Source organism: Erpetoichthys calabaricus, chromosome 2 (assembly GCF_900747795.2).
Source record: "Erpetoichthys calabaricus chromosome 2, fErpCal1.3, whole genome shotgun sequence".
NCBI classification, from domain to species: domain Eukaryota; kingdom Metazoa; phylum Chordata; class Cladistia; order Polypteriformes; family Polypteridae; genus Erpetoichthys; species Erpetoichthys calabaricus.
Window position 1 is genome coordinate 328,856,741 of NC_041395.2, and position 21,059 is coordinate 328,877,799.

Below are 21,059 nucleotides of genomic sequence, written 5' to 3' on the forward strand. Positions count from 1 at the left end.
AGCAACACTACAACTGCGCCACCGTGCAGCCCGCTAGGGGTGCCTGTATGCTGTTAATAATAATCGTAACGAAACAAATGGGACAACATAAAATATCAATGATGTCAAGTTTGATCTGTAATTCTTACAAATGAGTATGTTTTAATCAAAACGAAAAACGTGCGGCTGGGACGAATGTATGATTTGTACCGTTAATAAAAGGAGACACAGAAGTACATATCGTTGTTGAAGAACGACAACGAGTTTCGTTCGGGGTGATGAAATATATAAACTCCTTTTATCAAGCAAATGAATACCGTGAAATATTATACGGTACATAAGTAAGTCATTTTCCGCAAAGAAGAGCACGCAGCTTAGCGCACACAACTTTAAAACATCAACATATTAATTATAATAAGAATAACAATTATAACAAGAAAGAAAGAAAGAAAGAAAGAAAGAAAGAAAGAAAGAAAGAAAGAAAGAAAGAAAAAGAGCTTCATGTCTTTACCTAGTATCGTAAGAAAGAAAGAAAGAAAGAAAGAAAGAAAGAAAGAAAGAAAGAAAGAAAGAAAGAAATTCGTTGCTCTCCCTTCCCCTCTTTCTTTGGCTGGCTTCTCTAGCTCTTCGTTCTCGCTTTGTTTCTCGTCACCGCCCGCCCTCGCCACCTCCTTTCCCAGCTTGTCGATGATTTGGGACGCATTCCTGTTGTCGGTGACGCCAGCGGGCAGGGCACTCAGCCGGGGGACTGGGGGCGGGGAGAATCTTTAAAAGTCCTCGTCGCCGGCTTTCATTCCCACTCCGCTATAGATAACCGCAAGAGACGTGTTTTGTTTTGTGGAGGGCTTTTCCACTCATTTCGAAGGAGGAAAGAGCCAGGAATCTGATTTTGAGCTCCACTGTAAAACCGGACGCAATCGGAGTGAATACATAAAAGGATTTTTACTTCTCTTTAAAACATGAAAATGACAACAGCCGAGCTCTGCCAGGTGCTTAAAGAAGGCGATCTGGAGAAGAGAAGTGACAATTTCCTTCAGTTCTGGAAGAAGAAGACCTGCGTCCTGACTAGCGACACCCTGAGTCTGTATGCGGACAGCCAGAAGCGCTCGAAAGCCAAGGAGCTGAAGCTGCAGGCCATCAAGAAGGTGGACTGCGTGGAGAGAACAGGCAAATACGTGTACTTCACCATCGTGACCACGGACAACAAGGAGATCGACTTCAGGTGTGTGGACGAAGGCACGTGCTGGAATGCTGTGATCACCATGGCTCTCATCGACTTCCAGAACAGGAAAGCCATCCAGGACTTTAAGTCACGGCAGGAAACTGAAGTCGTGTCGTCGGGACACCAAGAGAGACACCTGGCCAGGTCTCCGTGAAGCCGCCGCGGAATCGTAGGAGCCCAGATTTGTGGTGGGTTCTCTTCTGTTATTTATTTCCAGAACATTCGGACTTTGACAACCCAACATGTGCGATCGGCACAGCTCCGCAGTGTGCGCCACACGCTGTAAGCCGGCAAACGGCGCACTTGCAGATTCTTACCGGCCGGTCTTTTGACTCGCAACTTGAGAGAAGTGTTAGTGAGGCCGCGTGTGGCTGCCGATCGCACTCCATTCTTAAACAGAACACTCGCTGGCGTGGCGCTGTAACGATTTTAACTGTGAGGTCAGCATAGTGGGAGTGTGCCCGGGCATAACTGATCGATTTAAATAGCCCACCAGTTGGTCTTTGGTTCAGACTACTCAATTGAGTTTAATAAAGAAGTGCTTCGTGCGGAATAGTGAAGGTGACACTGGTGACTTCGGGTTTGTGTGTGTTTGGGGGACATTATCAGGTCAAAGAGCCCCACTCTGTCTCTGCCAGGACATTTTGTTTTCGGTTATTCAAAAGTGATCATCAGTACTGGGCTCAAGGCAGGACCCCGGACGGGACCCCACAAATGCCATTCAAATGAGCCGAAAATAGCGCCCATTTTAGCATAAGACACTGATTTCAAATGGGGAAGGTTATTCAATTCTGAAGGGAGCTTATTTCATTTTTACAATTTATATATCGCGATATTTCTTGGGGGGGGGGGGGTCATTCAACTTGTGAAGGCACTCGGGGAAAGAATCGCACAATTGTGTTCAACCTGTTGCTGTTTTTAGTGACATATTTAATACATTTTCAGGAAAACGGAACCGTGACAGATGTGCGTTCAGTCCCAGGCGCTTTACAAAGTGAGACATTTAGCTGTGATGAGTGAGGGGGTAGAGGGGGTATTTAGGATGGTACTGTGGTATACCGGACAAGGATTTGGCCTGCAAACTCTGAGGTTACGGGTTCAAATCTCACTACTCGCAAGGGGTGACCCTGAGCAAGTCACTTCACCCGCCTGGGCTCCAAACCAAAGAACCCAATTGTGTCGTAGAGGGGCGCTCGGCGTAAAGGCGTCAGCCAAGTGAAAAAATCCAAATCACAGTTTTTGTGTAGGATGGATGGATTGTTTTTGTTATATCTGATAGCTGGCATATTTTAAAAAGTAACGTTAAAAGTAAATGCTTTCTTCCTTGTCTTTTATTTTTTTTAATGCAGGGTCCAATAACGCGTCAATGAAGGCTGCCTCTGGAAACTCAAGTGAGGTACGGCGATGAAGGAAACCTCAGTCTGCCATGAAAAGCCTCGCCGAGCCCTGGCAGACAGCTGTGTTCGCGATGGTTAAACAAAAGACTTGTTTTGTTCTTTTCGCCGGACTTTTTATTGAAAAATAAGAAGAAGAAAAAAGACTGAAATTGAGCACTTCGGTGCAGTATGTGCGCCGGGACTGTACTATGTATATACATAAACAGTATATATTTATTTATTTGTTTCTTTAAATTACTTAAATTATTTACATTAAAACGTATTTATTTTAATAAAACATTTTTCTAAATTTATAAAATTGTATTTTTTTTTATAATTCAGTTGACTTTTTTTCGTTTTCTTGGCAGTTCTCCGTCTTTATTACACTGCGGTGGAGTTCGCGCAGGTGAAATCTGATCGCCCGCCCGACTGCCTCCTCCTCCTCCTCCTCACTTCCTCTTCTTTTTCCTCAATGACTCATTTTCTTTTTTTTCTGCTGATAATTTATATGAATGAACCTGCGATCAAGGAGCGCCGCTTCAAGCGCTTCCTGGCTAATGTTTAACCGGCATTAACATTTCCAAAGCGGCCCGACTGCACCTGTGAAGTGTGAGATAAAAATCTTTTAAAATATTTACACGCAGGAAGCCGTCAGCAAAAGCAGTTCCTTAAATGGTTTACTAAGTGAAATGTAATAATGATTACTGGAATGGAAGACGCCCATCATGGGACTTCACATAAAACCACCGAAGGCTTAGGACGGGGGTCGGCCTTTCTCCTGGTGGCTTATGAGCACAACGCGAGAGCGAGCTTGTTAATCAACGATTAACAAGATCTCGTTTGGATGTAAAAAAAGAAGAAGATAAAATATACAGTATGTTATATATGGGCAGAAACTGGGATGCCTGAAGAAAGCCAACGCGAAGACGGGGAGAACTGGCGACCTCCACATAGATGGAGAATCTCGGAAGACCCTGCGGATTACCTCTTGCAGCACTTAGGCTCTTACATTTCAAGCGAGCCGGCGCATATTATATTTAAAATTATAATTATTTACAGTATGCACATCTGGCGACATTATGGGTGAATAACTTTTCTATAATATACAATCAACCCTTTTCCCGAACATGCTTATCCAGGGCAGGGTCGGAGAAGGAAAGGATATTATATTATATATTTTATATTATATTATATTATAGATCCATCCATATATTTTATAAACCCATTTATCCAGAGCAGATCATCTATGTATATTATATAGCACCTTTCATTATCTATCTGTCTATCATATGTAGCAACTTTCATTATCTATATCTACTGTATCTTTAGTGCTTTTCATCCATCCATCTATTCTATTCTATTCTATCATCCATCAATTTTCTGAAACCACTTAGAACAGGGTCGCAGGACATATTATATAATATTATACATCCATCTATTATATTATATTATATTATATTATATTATATTATATTATATTATATTATATTATATTATATTATATTGCTCGGGTGGGCTCTGTCTGCCCCGCAACCCAACCCTCGGGTAATCAAGTTAGAAAACTTGATGGATGGATGATGCAATACATAGCAAGCAATGTGTACGTATAGGTTATGAGAGCCGAGTCTTACATTTGGCTCTGACTTCATTAATCGATTGCCTTTAAACGGTTGAAAGAATCTACTTGTATAGCAGAGCCCTCCGTGTCTGACGATATGAAGTATCAATGACACTTTTTTGATAAGTCGACCTCAGCTTGAGTCACCTTTAACATGTCAGCAGAAGTTCTAAGTTAGTTCGCAGGTAAATGGTCATTTGCGAGTTCTCTTCTAGTTTTATTTCGGCGGTTTGTTTCTTTCTTTCAATTCTACCTGCCAACCCCGAGTTGCCACTTTAAAAGATTGCGGATTGTGTTAATAAGCATCGCTTTTTCTAGCGCAGTCGTCTCATAGAATGTCATCCCCACTAACTGTCTCTAGTAAAGGTGCTCCTTCCTTTTCTTCTGATATTGTGGATTTCTGTATACATCTCAGTAATCAGCGTGTTAGCCCAATTGACAGTTACATTGGTCCGATGTGTGTGACTGTGTAACAGAGTACAGGCGACTGACACTCCGTCCTGGGGTGCCCCCTGTCTCGTGTTCTGAGGCCCGGCTACCCGCGACCCGGTATTGCGTCAAACTGACCCGACCCGGTAAGGCTCGGCCCGGATGACACAAGTTACCGTGCGGGCTAAATTGTTGGGATTGACGAGGACATCATCACGAGTAGAAAGGGAAACGTTGTGTTCAACTAACATTCATAACCAAGGCTAGGAGAAAAGGAAACAAAAGAAAAAGAAAAGAAAAGAAAGGAAAAAAGAAAAGAAAAGAAAGGAAAAGAAAAAAGCACACTGCACTTTGACATTCAAAGGACATCAAAACGAAGGCGATCACTGAAGCCGGATTTGTGCAGTCTGCCCGGAATTTGACAGTTTAAACTTTGGCCTTGCCCTGTTTGGTTAAAAGAGTTCTGAAATAATGGAATCCGAAACATGAGATTGCAAAAGCGCGGGGTGTGTCCGCTTCTTCCCCTGCCTTATCAGCATTCATGCCTGGCCTATTAGATGACTCATTCATCTACCAATATAAAAAAAAATATGCGGGGTGGGGAGTGGGGCGCAGCGAGCCTGCATGTGTTTACTGCGGCTTGTTACCATGCGGACCCGAGGGCAGCCGCAGAGAGGGGAGGGCGGACGGACAAAGACACCGCCGGGGGAATGAAAGTGTGTGTGTGTGTGAGAAATGAGAGATGTTAGTACAAACACACACACACAACAGTACAATGAGCGATCTAGCTCTGGGTCTTATATAGCGCCTTCTATCTATCTATCTATCTATCTATCTATCTATCTATCTATCTATCTATCTATCTATCTATCTATCTATCTATCTATAGCACCTTTCATTATCTATCTACCTATCTATCTATCTTATATAGCGCCATTCATTATCCATCTATCTATCTTATACAGCGCCATTCACTATCTATCTATCTATCTATCTATCTATCTATCTATCTATCTATCTATCTTATATAGCGCCTTTTCACTATCTATCTATCTATCTATCTATCTATCTATCTATCTATCTATCTATCTTATATAGCGCCTTTTCACTATCTATCTATCTATCTATCTATCTATCTATCTATCTATCTATCTATCTATCTATCTATCTTATATAGCACCTTTTCACTATCTATCTATCTATCTATCTATCTATCTATCTATCTATCTATCTATCTATCTATCTATCTATCTATCTTATATAGCGCCTTTTCACTATCTATCTATCTATCTATCTATCTATCTATCTATCTATCTATCTATCTATCTATCTATCTATCTTATATAGCACCTTTCATTATCTATCTATCTATCTATCTATCTATCTATCTATCTATCTATCTATCTATCTATCTATCTATCTATCTATCTTATATAGCACCTTTCATTATCTATCTATCTATCTATCTATCTATCTATCTATCTATCTATCTATCTATCTATCTATCTATCTATCTTATATAGCACCTTTCATTATCTATCTATCTATCTATCTATCTATCTATCTATCTATCTATCTATCTATCTATCTATCTATCTATCTATCTTATATAGCGCCTTTTCACTATCTATCTATCTATCTATCTATCTATCTATCTATCTATCTATCTATCTATCTATCTATCTATCTATCTATCTATCTTATATAGCACCTTTCATTATCTATCTATCTATCTATCTATCTATCTATCTATCTATCTATCTATCTATCTATCTATCTATCTATCTATCTTATATAGCGCCTTTTCACTATCTATCTATCTATCTATCTATCTATCTATCTATCTATCTATCTATCTATCTATCTATCTATCTATCTATCTATCTATCTTATATAGCACCTTTCATTATCTATCTATCTATCTATCTATCTATCTATCTATCTATCTATCTATCTATCTATCTATCTATCTATCTATCTATCTATCTATCTTAGAGTGCCTTTCATTCTCCACTGCTGTATCAGAAACTTAGGAATCAGTGTCTTCCTCTTATTATTATTATTGCTAATATCTGTAGAGGTCTGTGGGGAAAGTCCACGGAAACTTCACATGGCTGCTCTCTCCAACCATCCGTGGTCTCCTTGACTCTTTATTGGGGGAGTTGAGACCAGGAAGACAGACCACCCCAAGCCACATTTTGAAGTTCTAAAAGAAATATTAAAGTACGGCAACTGCGCTCACACCATTACACCACCACCACCACCACCACCAGCAGCATCACCCATCATCTCTGTGGCTCATCAGAAATCGCGACTCCTCACAGCAGGTGATGGTTTTCCAGTCTCCAGCTGTCCAGTTTTGGTCCACTGTGGCCTCAGCTTCCCATTGTTGGCAGATAAGAGTGTAACCTGACAGGGTCTTCTGTTTTAGTAACCCATCTGCCTCAAAATACGCCAACGTCACAACCAGAAATGTCAGCCTCCACTGAGCCTTCTTCATCTACAGGGACAGAACATCCTACAGCAAGCAATAACCTTGTGGGGTGCATCATTCTTTCACCATTCATTTAAATTGTACATGTACTGTATAATTGTTAAGAGCATTAAGTTGTATTTTTCTTTTTATGTTTTTATTTTGTAAAATGTATGCAAGTATGTAAATGTATAAACTTGTTTAAAATGAATATCTTAAATGTATTATTTATGGGTCTAGATCTCTGGTATTGACATAAAACCCTGAAGATATGGAGAGCTTACCTGTAATCAATAAAGCACAGAATCAAACAACAAAACAACACTCACAGTTTCCACTCTGTCCACTACAATACACCCCAACCTGAGACCCCCTAGTCTGAGCCTTAAATAGCTAGTGGGTGGTCTCAGGAGTGATGATGTCATGGTGGACCTGCCCATACAGCACACACGATGGCCACATGCTTAAGGTAGATACTTTTAATAATAATGAAAATGACATTAAGATAGAAAGAATAATAAAAAGAGAATAAATATTCAGTCATGTTTATTTGCTGATGACATTATGATCTGTAGTGATAGTAGGGAGCAGGTCGAGGAGACCCTGGAGAGGTGGAGATCTGCTCTAGAGAGGAGAGGAATGAAGCTCAGTAGGACCACCAAGACAGAATACATGTGTGTGAATGAGAGGGAGGTCAGTGGAATGATGACGATGCAGGGAGTAGAGCTGGTGAAGGTGGATGAGTTTAAATACTTGGGATCAACAGTACAGAGTAATGGGGATTGTGGAAGAGAAGTGAAGAAGAGAGTGCAGGCAGGGTGGAATGGGTGGAGAAGAGTGTCAGGAATGATTTGTGACAGATGGGTACCAGCAAGAGTGAAAGGGAAGGTCTACAGGACGGCAGTGAGACCAGCTATGTTATATGGGCTGGAGACGGTAGCACACTGCTCTATAAAAATGGTGGCAAGGAGTCAGGACAGCCAGAACGGGAACCGATGCGTCAGGAAGAGGAATTCTGGGTAGCAGCAGTGATGTCATCAGTGGGTGGATCAATGGCGATGTCATTAAGTGTCAGGGTCTTCGGCTGGGCTGCAGAGGGATAGGAGGAGAGAGGATCAGGTGAAAGTGCCAACTCCCAGTCTGGCCTGTAAACTGTCCCCCATGTGCCTGTGTTTGACAATGGATTGGAAGTGGCGATGACTGCATGGCTGGACTTGCTTCTCCATGTGACAAATCTGCCATTTTTGTTAATTTAGAATGAATACACCACGTTAATTTTCGGTGTTTGTTCAAAGTAGTTCACCTTTATCTGTAGGTACTGCTAGTATGAAGATTTGTCTGTTCAGATATGTTGAAAAAGTCAACAGATTCCAAGGAGTGTACTTCATTTTTCACATGACTGTAATCCAGGAGATAAACCTTGGCAGTGACATGGCATTCCCTTTACTTTACACCTGTCCCCACCTGCCATATACTCGCTTCGTTATCTCCTCCTTCGTCCTGCCAATTCTCACCCTCAAAAGCCTTCCGAAGCTCCTTATGACTTTTTCATGGAATCTGAATGCTGACAAGTGAGAAGCAGAACCCCCCCCCCCCCATGGGGTCCAAAGTGCCTTTGTAATCTTCATAAGGAAGTGAGCCCTGTGACCAAGGCCAAGGTGAGGACAGGTGGGCCAGCAGGGATTTTTCTGAGATGATGTAAGGGTTACTGGACAGTGGAGCTGATGGAAGGCAAAGGTCTTTACAGAATATGGAGAAAGGGAGCGAAAGTCTAAGACATGCACCTCATCTGTTGACCCTGCTCCTCCCTAACCTCTCGTGCGATGTCCTCTGAAGAAGACAAGAAGGAGGAAGGAAGAGGATCAAGAGGTTGGCAATCTACACAGCAAACCAAGATGAGGAGAAGAGGTGAAGGGGCCTCTTTAGTTTTGTGGGCATGGGCTTCACTTTAGCTTGGCACCTTGAGCTTTAGGAGTACTGGGCACTGGCCTTTGGGGGTGTAAGCCCAGTTATCTAGGAGTGAAACCTGTCTGAAGGAGTGGCATTTTGTTAAGAAAGTGTAAAATTTAAATTTCAGACTAGCAGTGGCACCCCCTCCACTCCCCAAGTGATGAGCTTCTTATTATTTCAACATGCTATTTATTTGAAATTGATGTATATACGGACGCGGGCAAACATAGGTTTACAGTTGTGAGTATGCAAAACAGAGTTTATTCTTGTATTATGAATTTATAGGGTGGTCCAGATCTAGGGTGGCACGGTGGCACAGTGGTAGCGCTGCTGCCTCGCAGTTAGGAGACCCGGGTTTGCTTCCCAGGTCCTCCCTGCGTGGAGTTTGCATGTTCTCCCTGTGTCTGCGTGGGTTTCCTCCGGGTGCTCCGGTTTCCTTCCACAGTCCAAAGACATGCAGGTTAGGTGGACTGGCGATTCTAAATTGGCCCTAGTGTGTGCTTGGTGTGTTTGTGTGTGTCCTGCGGTGGGTTGGCACCCTGCCCGGGATTGGTTTCTGTCTTGTGCACTGTGTTGGCTGGGATTGGCTCCAGCAGACCCCCGTGACCCTGTGTTCGGATTCAGCGGGTTGGAAAATGGATGGATAGATGCAACTATGCAACTTTTAATACAATGCAATACAATAATTGCATAATTAGATCTCGACCACTCTGTATTTATTAATGATTCAATTATTTGTCTTCTTCTTCTTCTTAAAAGTATTGAGTTAATAAAGCTATTGTTATAATCATAACCTACACGTCTTTTTCCATACAAACAACTGTAAACCTACTTTTGCCTTCCCCTGTATATAAAATGCTAAGGGTTATGTCCGTCTGTCATGTGACTGTTTACTCACAAACCACCTGGGCCAAAATGTTGGTTGAAAGTGTGTGTGATAGTTGCTGGTGAAGCAAACACTTTGGGGGGGGGGGGGGGCAACAACTTCCATAAAATTATTGGGCTTCACGACTTTCTTATGGTAACATGGCAGAAAGTAAAAGAACAGCGTCGACATCTGCTGACCCTCAAGCGCAGTGCAGAGGCCACTCATAGCAAGAAGAACAAGGTGAGTGTCAATCACAGGAAACAGAATGTACGCGGGACAAAGACGGACGAGTGCCTGCATAAAGTGCCCCGTGCTCCTCTCCTCATTCCAAAGTGATCCTTATGATTGTAAAATATAGTGGAAAACCCCATGATAACACAAAAATGAACTCCAATGGTAACATCTCCTGAGCATCAAGGCAAACAAAGGAAGCACTTTGGGGATGAAGAACCTGATTCGGATTCAGATTTACCTTGTGTCCAATACAAGGCCAGATGAAGACCCTCACAGGTGCCAAGGTGACCAAACTCCTTAACGGAAAGTTGATTTGCTGTGTGAGGACATCTGGTCGTTTAATGCAGCGTGCCATTTCTAACTTTTGATTTACACGTGATACTGTTTGGTGCATGGTTCCCCTTTGATTACTCAATCGTTTCAGTGAGCGAGGAGGGGCATTTCCCCCTTGGTCATTTCAATTCACATATTCAAGAACATTTTATTGAAGGGGGGGGGGGCAGGACCCTTGCCATAATGTGCCTCTGGCTACACCTAGAATGCCCTGACGGTGGATCCATCCCTGATCCAATAGCATGTGAACACAGCATCAGTGCTTGATGGCCCTCTCTAGCAGTTACTGCGGACCTCCAATTAAAGGGTTCAGATTTACATTCAGAACTTTATTGCGAGAATGTCAGCCTGCTATAACATACAATATTGGACGATATCAGCACCAGACTGCAAACAAAGTTTAGCACCAGTAGTATGGAACAAGGGGATGAAGTTCTCAATGGAGTACAAAAAGTATCAAGAACAATGAGGATGTGGTAGACTAGGAAGGGGGGTAACACCTGAGCAAGTTTATTAAAGAGAAGAATGTCTACGGGAAAGAAGCCATGAAGACGGCGTGTAGTCCAAGTGACAAAGGACCTGCGCAATGTCTGGGATGGTAATCTGGCGAATAAATGGCTGCCAGAGTGACTGGAGTCTGCAGTAGTCTTCCTTGCTCTATTTTTAGTCATTTATTGAAGGAAGCTGACAGCTGGATTGATTGCCCCTGATGTAGCCTGGTCTTGAACAAGGAGGAAGTGGAACGAAAGTGTAGACAGTGATAGATAAAGTCTGAACATTCTTGATGATGGCTGAATAAAACTTCAGTAGGACAGACCTAGAAATGTTGAGTGTTTCCCCTGCTGTGATTTCCCAATAATCAAAGTGAGGTCTTTATCCCACTTCAGATTTTTAGTAATGGTTGCCCCCAGAAACTCAAATGACTCCACCATGGAAACAGTCAGGCCGAAGATACCCATGGTGCAGACAGACAAGAGGGGCATCTGCAGAAGCCAATCACCATTTCCACTGTTTTGATGGTGCTGAGTTCTCCATTATTAAAAGCACATGTGGTTCACCTCCAGTAGCAGGTCTCACCATTATTAGTGATGAGACCCACAACTATTATATCAGTAGCAGATTTCACAATTTTTGTCGAATTATCAAAGGAGGTACAGTCATTAGTGAAATGATAGAACAATAGGGGTGGAAGAACGCAGCACTGGGGGACCAACGGTGCTAAAATGCATAGACTCGGTGTGATAGATGGCCAGGAACCCTGGCCCGCCGGGATGCCTGGAGGAAGGAGGAACCGGGAGAGCGGCGCTTCTTTTCCCTGGGCACTCAGCCGGTCCTTGATCCCTGGGGGACACCAGGAAGTGCTGACAGACCAGGGATGGTGTATGCCCAGAGTGCTTCCGGGTGCAAGGGCAGCACTTCCCACCACACTGGGGAGTGCTGGCGGAAGTACATCGTCAGACACCTGGAGCACATCCGGGACAAGATAAAAGGGGCCGCCTCACTCCAATCAGAGAGCTGGAGTCGGGTGGAAGACGGACAGAGCTTGCGTGGCAGGAGTGGAGGCGGCTGAGAGAAAACCAAGGACTGTGAACTGTAAATAGTTGTATATATGTGTTGTCACACACGTGCGCATGGGAGGCAGCTAAAGGGCTTGAGTGAAGGCAGTTCTGAGGCATGCTGGGATGTGGCAGAGTGCACTGACTCTTTTTCTCCCTTCCCTGCAGACCATTCACTGGAGATTCCACCTGGCTCTCTTGACGTCACTTCCGGGACCGAGCCAATGGAAGGAGACCTTGCCGGCTCCGGCCCCTGTGATGTCACGTCCGGGCTCGAACCAATGGTTGAAGAACATGAGCCCGATCCTTATGATCTCACTTCCTGTCTTCCCCTTTAAAAGCCTGCACCTTTTCCCTATTCCCTCAGTCTTGTTTTGGACTCAGTTGTATGCACATCAGTGCTGTATATTTTGCAGCCAGGATAGCAAATTATATGGGTGGCTGCCCCAAACCTTTATATGACTCTGTCTCGAGTTTGTGACAGTGTGTAAAATAAACGTGTGTGTGGTGGACACTGCGTTGTCGTGTCTGTCTGTGGCCGGGTTAGCTTTTACATCGGATACACAGGGGCCCAGTCTTTAAGTGTTTTCACACCCAAATTCCCATTTGCTTTGCTCCGATTCAGATGACTAGTTCCTTTGATCCGATTTCCAGGTAGTCTGGTTGTATTTTACACAGCAAACTTTCAAGCAAACCAGAAGTAACAATCAATAACCCAGGGGCACAATGTGGACTTCTTTCATTGGGCAGGAATGCAATTATCAGGAATGTTGCACCAGCACAATTGAAATAACTATGTGGTTTGTTCACATCTCTGTGAGAGGAATGCATGTTATCGGACAACTAGAAGAGCACATGAACACGACGTGTTACTTCACATGGCACGGAAAGGGACGCGTTTCATGTAGGCAACTGTACAAGAGTGGGAATGTGGAGATGTGCTTCAATTTCATTCCGACAGTCAGTGTATCAGGCGCATGTAATTTCACTGTATGATGTTCCTACTGTATATGAATGTCACCTCTTAAATCACATGTCTGCAGTCATTAAGCCTGTAAATATCTGTTATTAATGTTTATTTTGGAATGTCGGGTTAACATTTACTACAAGTATCAAAGTTAATGTGTGTCTAAATTGTGCCCAAGGTGTGAGCACACTGACAGGACATTGTGTCAGTTTGAAAATGGACTCTGTGGTGAACTGTCAGCTGCGAGTCACAAATTTGCAAACTCCGGCTCAGAGGTGAGCACTTTGTGGCAAAAGCTCCATCTGTTGGTTGCACAGAGTCCATCTCTGCATCAGCCCCCACCTTCTCTACGCTGTGTCACTACTACACTCCACCCGACCACTGTGCAAATCCCACCCTTGTTGCCAATTGTCTCAGTTCAAAGATTTGCTCTGTGGTGAACTGTTGGCAGCAAGTCACAAACGCACGATCTCCGGCTCAGAGGTGAGTGCTTTGTGGGGTGAGCTAAATGGAGAGCTCCATCCGTCAGCCACGCAGACCCCATATCTCTGACCATTATGAGCGGTGTGCTTCCTGGTGATATCAGCTGATGTCTCTCTGCGTCAGCCCCTACCTTCTCTGCACTGTGTCGCCACTACACTCCACCCGACCACAGTGGAAATCCCACCCTTGTTGCTCTGTGGTGAACTGTTGGCAGTGAGTCGCAAACGCACAATCTCCGGCTCAGAGGCGAGTGCTTTGTGCGGTGAGCTAAATGGAGAGCTCCATCCGTCAGCCACGCAGACCCCATATCTCTGACCACTATGAGCGGTGCGTTTCCTGGTGATATCAGCTGATGTCTCTCTGCGTCAGCCTCCACCTTCTCTGCACTGTCGCCACTACACTCCACCTGACCACAGTGGAAATCCCACCCTTGTCACCAATTGTCTCAGTTCAAAGATTTGCTCTTTGGTGAACTGTCGGCAACTAGTCACAATCGCACGATCTCCGGCTCAGAGGCGAGCACTTTGTAGCGTGGTCTAAATGGAAAGCTCCATCTGTCAGCCGTGCAGACCCCATCTCCTACCACTGCACGTTGTGTGCTTCTTGGTGACATTAGCTGATCTCTTTCTCTAGTGTCAGCCACCACCTTTTCTGCGCCACATCACCTTTACACTTCATCCTGCCACAGTGCAAATCCCACCCTTGTCGCCAATTGTCTCAGTTCAAAGATTTGCTCTGTGGTGAACTGTCAGCAGTGAGTCGCAAACACAAGATCTCCGGCTCAGAGGTGAGTGCTTTGTGCGGTGAGCTAAATGGTGAGCTCCATCCGTCAGCCACGCAGACCCCATATCTCTCACCACTATGAGCGGTGTGCTTCCTGGTGATATCAGCTGATGTCTCTCTGCGTCAGCCCCTACCTTCTCTGCTCTGTGTCGCCATTACACTCCACCCGACCACAGTGGAAATCCCACCCTTGTTGCTCTGTGGTGAACTGTTGGCAGCGAGTCACAAACGCACGATCTCCGGCTCAGAGGCGAGTGCTTTGTGGGGTGAGCTAAACGGAGAGCTCCATCCATCAGCCACATAGACTCCATATCTCTGACCACTATGAGCGGTGCAATTCCTGGTGATATCAACTGATGTCTCTCTGCGTCAGCCTCCACCTTCTCTGCACTGTCGCCACTACACTCCACCTGACCACAGTGCAAATCCCACCCTTGTCACCAATTGTCTCAGTTCAAAGATTTGCTCTGTGGTGAACTGTCGGCAACAAGTCACAATCGCACGATCTCTGGTTGAGAGGCGAGCGCTTTGTAGCGTGGTCTAAATGGAAAGCTCCATCTGTCAGCCGTGCAGACCCCATTTCCTACCACTGCAAGCGGTGTGCTTCTTGGTGACATTAGCTGATTTCTTTCTCTAGTGTCAGCCACCACCTTTTCTGCGCCACGTCACCTTTACACTTCATCCTGCCACAGTGCAAATCCCACCCTTGTCGCCAATTGTCTCAGTTCAAAGATTTGCTCTTTGGTGAACTGTCGGCAGTGAGTCGCAAACGCACAATCTCTGGTTGGGAGGCAATCGCTTTGTGGCATGAGCTAAATGGAGAGCTCCATCCATCAGCCATTCAGAGTCCGTCCCTGACCACTGTGAGTGGGGGGCTCTCTTTTCTCTGTGTCACCCCCACCTTCTCTGAGGAGCATTGCCACTACAGACGTCCATTTGCATGCATCACTCTAGTGGTGCAGATTGGAGGGATTAATTGGGAGTTGCAGAGGGCATTAGTTTCTCACCAACTCTGTATGTGGTCAGTTTGATCCACCTGATCACAAGTGAATTTAAACCTTTTTCTTTTTTTTTTAACGTGATCAACTGCTATCCAATCGTGAGAGTGAAAAGAGGCTCTGAGGTGGAATCAGGTGCTAGGATTAATCTGATTGGCTGTTACTTGTGCTAGGTGCCCTATGTGAACTTGTATGCATGTGTGCATTTATTATTACACTGAGATTGCCTAATCAGCAGCCAAAATGTATCCCACAATGCACAGTATTTCCAGAAGTTAGATCAGTTCTGTCGGATCACATTCATACCTCACGTGAACCCCTCCAGGATTTTGCTTGGTACTGCACGGAGACCACCGTTTACAAAGGGTCTCAGTCTCATTTGCCATGGTACACATTGGAGTGTAATTGGTATTGTTCACATCTCCCTAAACAAACTGGACAACTGGGGAAATCGCTGCAGAGTTTGAATGAAACACTCCAAGCAAACGAGGTGTGGAATCACCGTTACATACTTTGTGATGACAGTCAGAAAACTAGTGACCCCCACACAAACATTCAGGGGTACAAATAGAAAGTTAGCTTCTAAAGAAATTCTGGGACTATAGCGTTGAAGGAAGTACTGAAATCCACGAACAAGACCCTAACATATGCATTAGGAGAATCAAGATGTTTAGGAATGTGATGGAGTCACCAGTGAAGTGTATCTTCAACTGAATGGTTTGCTGTTTAGTCAAAGGGATCAAGGAAGCGATCAGTAATGGACCTGAGGTGGGCCAAAATGAAGAACTCAAAGGTTTCCGTAGGTACCATTGTCTGAGTGAAATGGCCTATAATCACCAAGTCCACTAATTTTAACCTTCTTTGGAACTGGAACAGAAATGGCAGTTTAAAGTCAATAAAATGATTAACTTAACAGAGAGAGAGAGAGATGAACATCCCTGACATGTCTGGCTTTGAGAAGTGAATTTTTATCTTTCTGGTTGTCAAGACCGTGTCTTTTAACCATCGTCCCCCTACAGTCATTGATGCTCTTTCCTTTGCCCAATGTTGTTGTTGAGGAGGTTCAAGAAGAGCACAGCACTGACCACACACTGGATGTAACCAATGGACGAAACTCCATAGTTCTGATATAAAAAGGCTCCAATCGATGGACCCACGGTGCGAACCAGAGCCTGGACAGAAGCACACAATCCCAACATCGTACCTGAAAAGTGAAAGAAACAAATCCAGTGAATCTGAACCACACAGTAGAATGAATGGCATTTCAAAAGCCCACCATTTTCCGACAGGGTACTCCTCCTGCCAGTGCCCACCAACCCAGAGTGGAGAGAAGCTGCTTGAAACAGACATGTCAAAACAATCCTTGTTCCATTAACCCAAAAAAAGAAGCACAAATGGATGGAATTTGATTGGTTGGGCTGCTGGGAGGATTGGCTTTAAGCAAGTGAATGAACCAATCAGGAATCAGACACTTTAATGGAGGTTTCTGGTACTATTTTGCTGACAAGTTTTCCCAGATTTTATTTGTTTCAAATCTGAATTGGTGGATCAGATAAAATCCAATGCCCAGGGTTTTAGTCATGTACAGTGGTGTGAAAAACTATTTGCCCCCTTCCTGATTTCTTATTCTTTTGCATGTTTGTCACACAAAATGTTTCTGATCATCAAACACATTTAACCATTAGTTAAATATAACACAAGTAAACACAAAATGCAGTTTTTAAATGATGGTGTTTATTATTTAGGGAGAAAAAAAATCCAAACCTACATGGCCCTGTGTGAAAAAGTAATTGCCCCCTTGTTAAAAAATAACCTAACTGTGGTGTATCACACCTGAGTTCAATTTCCGTAGCCACCCCCAGGCCTGATTACTGCCACACCTGTTTCAATCAAGAAATCACTTAAATAGGAGCTGCCTGACACAGAGAAGTAGACCAAAAGCACCTCAAAAGCTAGACATCATGCCAAGATCCAAAGAAATTCAGGAACAAATGAGAACAGAAGTAATTGAGATCTATCAGTCTGGTAAAGGTTATAAAGCCATTTCTAAAGCTTTGGGACTCCAGCGAACCACAGTGAGAGCCATTATCCACAAATGGCAAAAACATGGAACAGTGGTGAACCTTCCCAGGAGTGGCCGGCTGACCAAAATTACCCCAAGAGCGCAGAGACGACTCATCCGAGAGGTCACAAAAGACCCCAGGACAACGTCTAAAGAACTGCAGGCCTCACTTGCCTCAATTAAGGTCAGTGTTCACGACTCCACCATAAGAAAGAGACTGGGCAAAAACGGCCTGCACGGCAGATTTCCAAGACGCAAACCACTGTTAAGCAAAAAGAACATTAGGGCTCGTCTCAATTTTGCTAAGAAACATCTCAATAATTGCCAAGACTTTTGGGAAAATACCTTGTGGACTGATGAGTCAAAAGTTGAACTTTTTGGAAGGCAAATGTCCCGTTACATCTGGCGTAAAAGGAACATAGCATTTCAGAAAAAGAACATCATACCAACAGTAAAATATGGTGGTGGTAGTGTGATGGTCTGGGGTTGTTTTGCTGCTTCAGGACCTGGAAGGCTTGCTGTGATAGATGGAACCATGAATTCTACTGTCTACCAAAAAATCCTGAAGGAGAATGTCCGGCCATCTGTTCGTCAACTCAAGCTGAAGCGATCTTGGGTGCTGCAACAGGACAATGACCCAAAACACACCAGCAAATCCACCTCTGAATGGCTGAAGAAAAACAAAATGAAGACTTTGGAGTGGCCTAGTCAAAGTCCTGACCTGAATCCAATTGAGATGCTATGGCATGACCTTAAAAAGGTGGTTCATGCTAGAAAACCCTCAAATAAAGCTGAATTACAACAATTTTGCAAAGATGAGTGGGCCAAAATTCCTGCAGAGCGCTGTAAAAGACTCATTGCAAGTTATCGCAAACGCGTGATTGCAGTTATTGCTGCTAAGGGTGGCCCAACCAGTTATTAGGTTCAGGGGGCAATTACTTTTTCACACAGGGCCATGTAGGTTTGGATTTTTTTTTCTCCCTAAATAATAAAAACCACCATTTACAAACTGCATTTTGTGTTTACTTGTGTTATATTTGACTAATGGTTAAATGTGTTTGATGATCAGAACCATTTTGTGTGACAAACATGCAAAAGAATAAGAAATCAGGAAGGGGGCAAATAGTTTTTCACACCACTGTAAGTAGATGTTGCCTGTGTGGGGTTTCCTCCTGCACCCCTAATACAGTACAATAGAATTTATTTTTGTATAGCCCACAATCACACAAGGAGTGCCGCAATGGGCTTTAGCAGGCCCTGCCTCTTGACAGCCCCCCATCCTTGACTCTCTAAGAAGACAAGGAAACCCCCCCCCCCCCAAAAAAAGGAAGAAACCTTGGGAAAGGCAGTTCAAAGAGAGACCCCTTTGCAAGCAGGTTGGGTGTGCAGTGGGTGTCAAAATAAAGGGGGCAAATACAATACAATACACAGAACAGAACACAAGTAATCCTCAATACAATATAATAGTGCAATAGAAATATTACAAGTGCAGAGCAGAAATCAACAGTAGATGACATCAAATAATAGGATTCGGATTTGTTCAGAGACCTGGAGACCTCGGCCATCAAGCTGCCTTTCCCCTATTGAGTCAGCACTGGGCCAGCTAAGCCCTAAGAATGTTCTGCTTAGGTAAACTGACCCAGAGACTGAGGCTCTACGATGGACTAGCACCCTGTCTGGGTTGTCTCCTGGCGTGTGCCCAGTGCTACTGGAACAGGCTGTGGCCCACAGTTGGACTGTGCAGGTTTGAGGATGTCTCTGTTTTATAACTACTAAAGATGGCTTTGACTTGTCACCCCTTCCTTGCTGTATGCATTTCACTTTATATCATCAATATTGGAGGACTGCACCAAAAGCGACTTTCGGAAGCAATTTACTGTGTGCCAGTGTAAGTATTGCAAGGATCCAGTGGCCATCCTGGCAGCACTGGGAACAAGCAGGAAACAACAATGGAGACAGCAATACAAGGCATCTAACCTCATACATGTGTCAGCCACTTTGATGCAGTTTCGGGTACCATCCTGCCAGGGCAGTGGATTTCAGGTTTGAACATCCTCCCCACTCGAAATATGGTATATTGTATGACATTTTCAACTGGCAAGAATTATAATTCATGAATGTTGTCTTCCCCCTTAAATTAATTCCTGGCTACACCCCTGTCTAACATGCATGTACTTGGGATATGAAAGGAAGATCAGACCACACAATCATGGCAAGAACGTTCAGACTCCACACAGACAGTGTAACCAGGTCAGTGTTTCCTGTAGCTATGAGGCTGGCACCAAATACAGACAGATACATGTATTAAGATCTCTGAGTTAAACAGGATAACAGGATAGAAATGTGATTAGATGGAGTTCATCTCCACTTCTGGATGCTCTTTAGAAAGGGAATGGTGCTTTTAATGTGCCAGTTGGGTAAAACTGTCAGCACCGCTTCAAGGAGACAGAAACCAATTGTGACCAAAGTGCCAACATGTAACCTTAGTTTGTTAACTGAAATTGGCACGTCATTAATAATAATAATAATAATAATAATAATAATAATAATAATAATACATTTTATTTATACAAGGTGCCTTTCAGAGAACTGAAGGACACCGAACAAACACACAAACAATAAATAAATAAATAAATAAATAAATAAATAAATAAAAGACACAATTATAAACAACTTAAAACATCAGAAAATCTAAAAATTAAAACCAAACAAAACCACTATAATTAGGAGGAAAAAGAAAAAGCCATTTTAAACAGATGTGTTTTAAGTTTACATTTGAAGGATGAATATGATTTGATATTTCGGAGATCCGCAGGTAATGCATTCCAGAGCTTGGGAGCAGAACGGCTGAAAGCTTTGCTCCCCATGGTGGTTAGACAGGCGGGAGGGACGGTCAGATGGGTGGAGGAAGAGAATCTAAGGTTACGGGATGGAATGGCAACATGAAGAAGGTCAGACAGATATGGAGGGGCGAGGTTATGGATGGCCTTAAATGTTAATAGCAGAATCTTAAAATCAATACGAAACTTGATCAGGAGCCAATGAAGCTGCTGCAAGACCGGAGTAATATGGCGAATAGATGGGGTTCGAGTGATGATACGTGCTGCAGAATTCTGGACTAACTGAAGCTTATGAAGAGAATTAAGTTTGTGTGAATGTATATTGTGGTGGACTGGCATCCAGTTCATGATTGGTCCAGGGATGTTTGTGTGTTTGACAGAGTACTGCAAGAAATACTGTGTAGCAGCAAATTCAAGGATGTGATGTGCATGAACAGAAAAGGAGGCAAGGGCACCAGGTGATACAAGGAGGAAGGAGAAGTTCTAGCATTGAGTACTAATAACCAAAGAAGGTGGCCCTTGACCCCAGGACTGATTCTGGAGCTTGGTCAAAAGTGATTTTAGGCAAGGGTGTAAGGAGGTCAAACTCCAGATGCCTTTCTGAGTTTAGAGCACTATGTGTGGGAGGAGAATGGGCAAGGTTGCGTAATGATAAAGAATGACGGTGTTTAGGAAATAGGTAAAGGGGCAAGGCATCCCACCAGGTAGTAAGAGGTTCAAAACATGTGTGGGTAGACAAAGAATAATAAGTCAAGTCAAGTTGGGGAGCATGCACTGGCACAGTGCGTTACCGCACCCACCACATGATGAAACAGCTCGGGATCCCGGTCGGCAACCCCCCAAGACAGATATGCAGTCCAGTCCCACCTTTCAGAATTGACCATCTAT

General features: G+C 43.7%; 2 protein-coding genes and 1 long non-coding RNA gene across 4 annotated transcripts in view; 1 reads left to right on the forward strand and 2 right to left on the reverse strand.

Annotated features, from left to right (window-relative positions):
• The first annotated feature begins 760 nt into the window (after positions 1 to 760).
• phlda2 (pleckstrin homology-like domain, family A, member 2) lies at positions 761 to 2,726 on the forward strand. Its single transcript, XM_028825837.2, has 2 exons — positions 761 to 1,389; positions 2,551 to 2,726. The coding sequence occupies exon 1, from the start codon at positions 939 to 941 to the stop codon at positions 1,353 to 1,355; it is 417 nt and encodes a 138-aa protein (XP_028681670.1). The 5' UTR covers positions 761 to 938; the 3' UTR covers positions 1,356 to 1,389; positions 2,551 to 2,726.
• An 8,579-nt stretch (positions 2,727 to 11,305) lies between these two features.
• Positions 11,306 to 21,059, reverse strand: part of LOC127526771 (uncharacterized) — a 266,618-nt gene continuing 256,864 nt past the window's right edge. The window contains exons 2-4 of the long non-coding RNA XR_007934205.1: positions 14,941 to 15,643; positions 12,593 to 14,153; positions 11,306 to 11,714 (exon numbers count right to left, since the gene is read on the reverse strand). This is a non-coding gene — a long non-coding RNA (uncharacterized LOC127526771). The remainder of the gene's footprint in view (positions 11,715 to 12,592; positions 14,154 to 14,940; positions 15,644 to 21,059) is intronic.
• Positions 15,832 to 21,059, reverse strand: part of slc22a18 (solute carrier family 22 member 18) — a 266,376-nt gene continuing 261,148 nt past the window's right edge. For both annotated transcript variants that reach the window (XM_028825835.2, XM_028825836.2), the window contains exon 11: positions 15,832 to 16,473. In XM_028825835.2, the coding sequence (XP_028681668.1) occupies positions 16,289 to 16,473 (185 nt within the window). In that variant the 3' untranslated portion in view covers positions 15,832 to 16,288. The remainder of the gene's footprint in view (positions 16,474 to 21,059) is intronic.

Excerpts from the sequence above, each read along its gene's own strand:
- phlda2 (XM_028825837.2), top strand. The coding sequence starts at position 939 with ATGAAAATGACAACAGCCGAGCTCTGCCAGGTGCTTAAAGAAGGCGAT.